Genomic DNA, 7,594 nt, shown 5'->3' on the forward strand with positions numbered 1-7,594 from the left:
CATTTACAACCGTTGACCAGAAAGAATCGTCGAAATTCGACGTTCCCCCCAAACGCCACACTCACTCGCTTTTCAGGGCAACAAAAGTACTTCTTTTTAAAAACGATTAGTTGTACTTACCGTGTACGCTCTGGACGGTCCAGTTGCAAGCAGAAAATAAAAATATTTCTCTTGTTAGTCGTATGTTACCATCCGCTGTGTCTTTGTCAACATCGCCATTTTCCTACTTCCTGTTGCGAGCCACGCCCACGGATTTAAATTTTGGCGGAAGTTCCGCCCATTGGCGTAGTTTTCGCGTATAGCAAATCCGATTGGTTGGGAAGGGGGCGCGGTTATGCAGCCGAGGGGTCCTGTGATCGGTGGGATGTAAAGTAGGCGTCGACGTCACGTCCGCGTCACGTGACCACGACGTGGCAGACGTCATATAGCAACCGCTGTTTTGTTTAGTAGACTTACAGTTGTTATGCATTGACATAATGGCGCACACTCCAATAGATTTAAATAAATTAAATAATTCTTCTGCCCACTCCCTTTTAAACAAGTTAACTCTCCCCGCGGATTTGAATTCCGGCGGAAGTTCTGCCCATCACGTGACGTCTATCACGTAACCACACGCGGCAGATGTCATATAGCAACCGCTGTTTTGTTTAGTAGATTTACAGTTGTTATGCGTTGACATAATGGCGCACTGGTTAGCATGTCCACCTCTTAAGCATGATGTTGCGGGTTCGACGCCTGATCAATGTTAGCATGGAGTGAGCTGAAGTGCATGGCGCTGAAGATTTGAATCTTTGAAATGCGCTGAGGTCTGACGTATCAGGCAGAATGGTTTGCCATCACGTTCAACAAAAAATAGAAACTTTCCCACTCTGATAAAAACGTCCTGTGTTCATCTACATATTTTCGTTTTGCTGTGCATCTTTTCCCTGCCATTTCGAGAGCCCAATTGACACTAATAGTTTACTGGAATGTGTTTGCCCATCCTACTTTGTGGAATTTCACCACATGCGCTTTTGACGAAAATACTAAATTGAACTCAAGTGAAGCCAACACGCACAACCCCCCCCCCCACACACACACACACACCTACACACACACACACAAATGTTGATATGACCATAAAAGAGCCGCATGCGGTTCGGGAGTTGCGGCTTGGCCAAACCTGTACTATACAACTTTATTTGTGTAAAATTTTCACAACAGCTGTCACACAAACAAAGCGGGAAAAACCGAAGACGTGCGTGTTCCGCCCACGCTGGATTTATTTGCACCTTTGAAAAGACACCGTATTGCCGCAGATGTGGCAAAGAGTACTTTTGGGCATCTGAGACGGAAGGATGTCCAAAGCATCACGTCACCTGCTCTGGTAGGAATGGTGGTGGGACGTTGAGGTCAACCGCTTTGGGGTTGGCTGAATCTTTGGTCGCAGGATGCCACACACTTGAAGACAGAAGCAGAAAAGCAGAGCTAAATGCAAAATGTACTCACCGGTGACTCCAATTTTTTCCCCCCCTGAAGAAATGGATGGACGGGTGGCCCCGGCTGGCCGGTGGGACTCTTGTTATTCTGACCCTTTTTAGTGCGCGTTTGGGGCAACAACCGTTTTTTGTGGCGCTCTCTTCTGGTTCAAGAGTGCCCTGCATGTGAATTTGCCTTTCCTGCCTTCTGATTGGATGAGCGCCGGTGTGACGCGGTGGCTCTGTCACCGTGGCGGGGGGTATACGTCGGCATCGGAACGTCTGCCAACGTCTGAGACCGGCTGGCAGTGTATCGGAGGTGTCGAGTGCGGTGCCGCTGGAGCTCACTCACCAGCTGGTGTTAGGGCCACAGAATGAAGGCCAAGGAGAAGACTAGAAAGAGAAACAGAAACTTCTCCTCCAATTGTTTGATTTGTCTCTTCTGAGCTTCGATGAATTCTTTCAGCTCTTTGTTCCTCTAGGACGGACAAATGGAAAGTAGCCTTCAAAAGCCAGTAAGCGTGCAAGTAAGTGCCGGGCTGGCTTTGGGCCCTTACCTGTTGCGCGCTGTGCAGCAGATCCATTCTCTCTTGGAGGATGCAAGCGTCGCGCTCCCTCAACTTCCACATCAGGGCTCGCTTCCATTGGTCCACGGCGCTCCTAAGCTCTTGTCTCTGATCCGCCGTCAGCACGTCATTCACGCCAGCGTGGCTGGCTTTTTCGCCGTCCGTGGCGGGGCAGTCCCGCTGCGGTAGCGCCTCGTACAACATGGCCTCCAGCTCCATGATCCTCTGGGCCGCAATCCTCGTCCATCAGTGGTCCGGCGGGAGATTTGAGGGCGGCTTACCTTATGAGCCTGGTCCATGGAACGCTTCCTGAAGTCCAACTCTTCATCCAGGTAGCCCTTCTGGTTGCAGAACATATCCTAGCACAGCTCAAGGTCAGAATTGTTGGGGCACATTGCCCCGAGTTCCCCTTGGCTGATGTCGCGTGTCTGTCTACCTTCTCACTTTCAATGTCCAACATCTTCTGTTGAAGTGCTGACTTGGTCACTTTGATGTATTCTAACCACTGAGGAAAGGCTGCTGTCACATAAGCAGAATGCGAGAGCGTGCGTGGACGTGCGCGTTACCTTCTCGGCTAGGGTGGGAAGGGTCCTGGCGTGAATCACGACCACCTGCTCCTCGTTGGTGAGATTCTGCAAGAGCCCAAAGGCACAGCGTCAACAAGGTTCTTTCAGCGCAAAGCCTTCCAAAAGTCACATTTGAGCCGCCGAGTCTCGTGGAGTGCGAACATAAGGAGTTCGACATACACTTACGGCGTTATCGCCCAGGATGTCCAGCTTCTTCATCAGATCACTGATGACGATGTCCTGGGGAAAGGCGCAAGGAGCAATGTAAGGTGTTCTGGGACCTCAGGTTAAGGTTAGGGTTGCGAGGGACGCCTTACGTACGCTCACGCCGTCGGCCTCGCAGTAGATCTGCAAAGGGCTGAGGCCGTCTGGGAAACGGACTTGCAGAAACTTCAAGACGGGGGAGCGCCACTCCCTCTCCTGAAAGGCAGAGGCATGCATCCATCCGTCCGTCCGTCCGTCCGTCCGTCCGTCACATCTCTGGCCTCAACACGCTTGTGCGAGTCTTCCCACCTCCAGCTCCAGGATGCGGAACTCAAGCAGTTCGTTTTGGTCTCGGATATCCTGGATGTGCTCTTTCAGACGCGCTTCTTCCGCCTCCATCCGCCTGACCTGAAAAGACAGTCAGACCTCATCTGCGGGGCTTCCGGACGGGTGTGACGCCAAGCGACTCCGCCCAGCGCCTTTCTTTCCGTCACCTTTTCGGCCAACTGCTGATTGCTCTGACGCAGCAGCTGCTTCTCCTCCACCCACTTGACATTCTAGAAGAGACAAACGCGTGGACAGCTTTGAAATGTTGTGTCATTTTCATCCACAAATTCTTTGGTTGACTGGAAAATGACATTTGCTTTTCTCCGCATTTTCCCAGCCACGTTCAAGGGGGGGGGGGGGGGTTGGTCCAGTAATGCCAGACGAATGAGTGACTGAAGAATGTAGCTATTTTGTCTGAGAAAAAGGTGTGCTCATTGATAAGCTTACCTGTCCTTGTTGCTTCAGCGCTGACTCCAGATCTGCTACTCTGCTTTGATAGTGACCCATTTCTACTGTCATGTAACATGGGGGGAAGAGATGGTGCAAATGGTAAAATATGGATTGTTCACAGGAATAAATTGGCAGAGCTGAAATTCCAAATTTGTCCAAAAGATGGCGCCAGACCAAAACATGAGACCAAAAAAGGGGCCAAAATAAGCTAAGCAAGTTAAAATAGAAATAAAACAGGAACACGGTGTCGGATTGTGAGTCACGCATGGACGCACAAATGTGATTTTTACTTTTTGATTTCTTTGCTTGGCTAAAAATGTATTCTGTAACAGCTTAAAGCAATATTGTTAGTCAATTCGATCAAGGGACCCGTCACTATGAGAATAGTGGCGTGACATAAATTGTTTGGAGAAGCACAAATGTGATTTTTACTTCTTGATTTCTTTGCTTGGCTAAAAATTGATTCCCTCTTTCATGAACTGTGTTTTGCAATCGAATTGTTCTGGGATTGAATGATTTTATTAACACGGGTATCAGTGGGTGAAATTGTTCGGTTTCTGGAGTGATTAAGATTTGTAATTCTATTTCATGTTTCTTCAATAAATGTGTTGTGTATATTCATCTACTTTGTTGTGCGCTGATTTGTACTGAATGTACAATCGATGGTTCGGGGTTGATTTGACAATTTGATTAATGTGCGGGGGGTTATTATGGTATAACATAGGACCGTAATAAATAAAAGTAACATCAGACAATTTTAGAGAATTGAATAACTTTCATAGTTATTTGAGACACGAGTGAATTTCAATCCGTTTGAAAGTTTGCTTCGTCTGAATAAATTAACGGAAGTGTTTGAACCGGATTATCGGTTTGGTGTAGAACTGAAAGTAATTTAATTATTTGAAGGGCGCAGGCCCGTTTCCCCTTTTGACGGGCCGCGTAAAAAGTAACTCCGAACATGTTAGAGAATTAAATAACTTTCGTAGATATTTAAGGGAAGAGTGAATTTCGTCAAAAGTGAATTCGTTTGAAAATTTACTTCCTCTAAATAAAATAACGACGATGGTTAAAATAGATCATTTGAGTTGGTGAAGGATAAAAGTATTTCGATTGTCCGTCGGGCGCGGCCCAGTTCTTAATTTTGTCGGGCCGCGTCAAAAGTTAAACAGGACACGATCGAAAAATAGACTTGCCTTCCAAATTAATTACTGGGCAAATCTAAATAGAGTAAGACATTTTTATTCGTTTTAAGAAAGTTGTTATTCTTTTTAAAGCAATCAAGTGGGGTGAAGCACTCCGACAGTTAAGTGCTAGATCTACATATAAGAAGTTAGAATTAATAACGTAAAGTGCATTAATTTTCTCCTTAAATGCTATTATTGTCACACTTTTATTAATTCGATTCTCTTTCGAATAAACAAGTTGGTCGGCTCGCTGCTTGAGCGACCAAGTAGAACGGACCCATATCAACATTTACTTCGGCAAAACTAGTGCTAGGGTGCGCTATACAAACGAATCCCTGAGGTCTTAACAAAGACATCTAAAAATATCCGTAACATAATAAGAACTTCAAACATTAGCGGGGAGCCATCAATACGATGCGGTCACTTCGAAGTCTTGCCTCGAATTGAGTTACTCGGCTCGAGCTTAGGGTGACTTGAGAGGGATTGGCGTCGTACAGAAATTAGATTGATTCCGGTGGAGTTAATTTAACTCGGGTGGTTAGATTACGGACGAATCTCCGAACCCGGCTAAGACAAACCCGTTACCGGGAAGCCGGGGGCACCTTATTGAAAGAGGTGCGTTTGACACTACCATCAGCTTTTCTCTGGTCTGAAAGGAGGAGGAGGAGCCTCCCTCCTCCTCCTTTCAGACCAGAGAACACCCGAGGCTGGGTGAGAACGGGGAGGCTGCGACCCGGCCGGGGGTTGCGGGAAGGGGCGCCACCTTGATCTCCTTCTCGGCGTCGTAGTCCCCTCCGCTGGTCTGGGCTAGCAGAGCGTAGGCTCGTTGCAGCGCTTGATATTCTTGCGTCAGCTGGCGGTAGCGAAGCTCCGCCTCCTCATGCACACACCAATGCAACACAGCACTAGTACCAGAATCAGTCAGACCGGCGACAAAGCACCCGCGACGCAAAGACGAGTCCGATTCCAGGCTGAAGAGGAATGTTTGGCGCCAATACGCTGGCAGAAATGGCGGGCTACCTCTTCGGGTTCCGTGTCGGGGGTTCTGTCGGTGTGAAAAGACAAGGACGATCCGTCCGAGTCCACCAACACGTCTTCGTCGTAGCCGTAAAATGTTTCGATGACCTGCGGGCGCGGAAGCAAACATCTCTCTGAACAAACTGAAGCGACACCTCACGATGAATCGACGAGAGGAACGATAGCGAGAAAAAGGCCATTTCATCTTGCGCAACACCAAGCAGCCGCAAACAAACAGACTCACCTTGCAGGACCTCACGCTTTGTTCCTCCTCAGAGATTCTCGACGTCGGTATCGTAGCAGCAAATCTCTCTCCTGTCGACACAAATAATCCGCCTTTGAGATTCTTTGGATGCAAAGGGAACGAACGGCTCCGGCGCAGAAACAAACGCGACTCACGATGACATTTCTGACATGAGCTCCTGTCTCCAGAGCCTGAAAAACCCGTCACCGGCGATGATTGGAGGGACGCTCGTCTTTTCCAAAAGTGACAACTACAGGGTGTGTCAGGGTTTTCCAGATTATCTTTATCGTATGATTATGTTGCTTTGACTTTGACTGCAACCTGTAATAAATAATATTATTTATCCCTTATTTATCCCTATCGCTTATCCCTTCCTACACAAAGTCGTAAAACATCCCTTGCTATGTTTTGACTAGAGGTCAAGGGCTTTCTCTATTCAATCCACTCTTACACCCACCCTGTTTCTCTTAATAAAAATGCTCGTGCAGGAGCCGAGAGTCAGACTTCATTCGTACAACGGATGGACTCTCCACCTGCAGGTGTCCAAAAGAACTTACTTGTCTCCCGTGTGGTTCTTGCAAAATAAGTTGGAGCGAGCGCAACTCTAACAGGGTGCATTTTGCCACTAGCTGCCTACGGACAATGACGTCGCGCTCGCGGCTCATGGTTGACGGGCTGAGCAGCCGGGCGAGTCCGTCGTTTTCAGCGCACAGCGAGTGGCAAAGGCGCTGACAAAACGGGAGCTTTGAGCTGCTGAAAACGGCAAAACAAGTCTAAAGCGTGTTCAAACGCGTGCGTACAATGCTCCTGCTTGAAAGGTCGGAATTTAAGGGGCCAATTTTTTGGATGGCGGCCGCCGGCCAAGCTTTGGACGGAAAAGGTTTCCTGGCGACAGCGAGCGAGCGCGGCGCTGCCGTACGTGCACCGAGTCACCTGCCTGAAGACCTTGGACAAGTCGTCGATGATGTGCCGCTGCTCCACAACTTGAAGGAACTGCATTTCACCGTCCTGCTGGCCGCAACCGCGCTCCAGGTCATTGAGCGAACTAGGCCTTCTCTGTGGAACACAAATGCAGTGGACTCTGTTGGCACGCCGCCGTTGTCCGCGTCGACTTACCAAGCTTGCCATCTCCTCGTTCTCCTGGGTGACAAAGCGCACTTTGTTTTCAAGGCGACACAGCATCAGTGAGAGTTCTTCATTCTTCCTGCTCAGGCGTTTGTTTTTGTACAGGAGTGGCAGAAACTGGCTTTCTGTTTCTCTCAGTCGCTTAAGCTGCAAGCATGAAGTGCGGGATGCGAAAGACGCACAACACGCGGGCCAGAACGTATCCATTCCTTTTGCATCGGTTTGAACGGAATCGTGGCTTTGGCTCCCAATAAAAGACATCTACCAGGCAACCGACTCGCCGCGCCGCTCAACTAATAAGCAAGCACAATGGGTGCCTCGCTGGATGGCGCGCATCAAACGTAGCGCAAACCTTCAAGCGTGCCGTCAATAAATTACCAGTTCATTGCGCTCTTCAGAAAGCAGGGCGTTTCGATCCTCCAGTTTCCTGATGACTGCGCTGAGCTCAGCGATT

At 48.7% G+C, this 7,594-nt stretch overlaps 1 protein-coding gene across 2 annotated transcripts; it reads right to left on the reverse strand.

The window, feature by feature from the left end:
• Positions 1–1,207: 1,207 nt before the first annotated feature.
• On the reverse strand, positions 1,208–2,461 carry LOC125993022 (janus kinase and microtubule-interacting protein 3-like). 2 transcript variants are annotated; one of them, XM_068649742.1, is made up of 3 exons: positions 2,015–2,461; positions 1,810–1,850; positions 1,208–1,440 (listed from the first exon to the last, which is right to left on the reverse strand). In XM_068649742.1, the coding sequence occupies exons 1-3, from the start codon at positions 2,240–2,242 to the stop codon at positions 1,350–1,352; spliced, it is 360 nt and encodes a 119-aa protein (XP_068505843.1). In that variant the 5' UTR covers positions 2,243–2,461; the 3' UTR covers positions 1,208–1,349. The 2 variants fall into 2 exon arrangements, with proteins under 2 accessions (XP_068505843.1, XP_068505844.1); XM_068649743.1 differs by having other exon boundaries at positions 1,810–1,935.
• Between the last annotated feature and the right edge of the window lie 5,133 nt (positions 2,462–7,594).

Source organism: Syngnathus scovelli, unplaced genomic scaffold (genome assembly GCF_024217435.2).
Source record: "Syngnathus scovelli strain Florida unplaced genomic scaffold, RoL_Ssco_1.2 HiC_scaffold_25, whole genome shotgun sequence".
Lineage (NCBI taxonomy): Eukaryota > Metazoa > Chordata > Actinopteri > Syngnathiformes > Syngnathidae > Syngnathus > Syngnathus scovelli.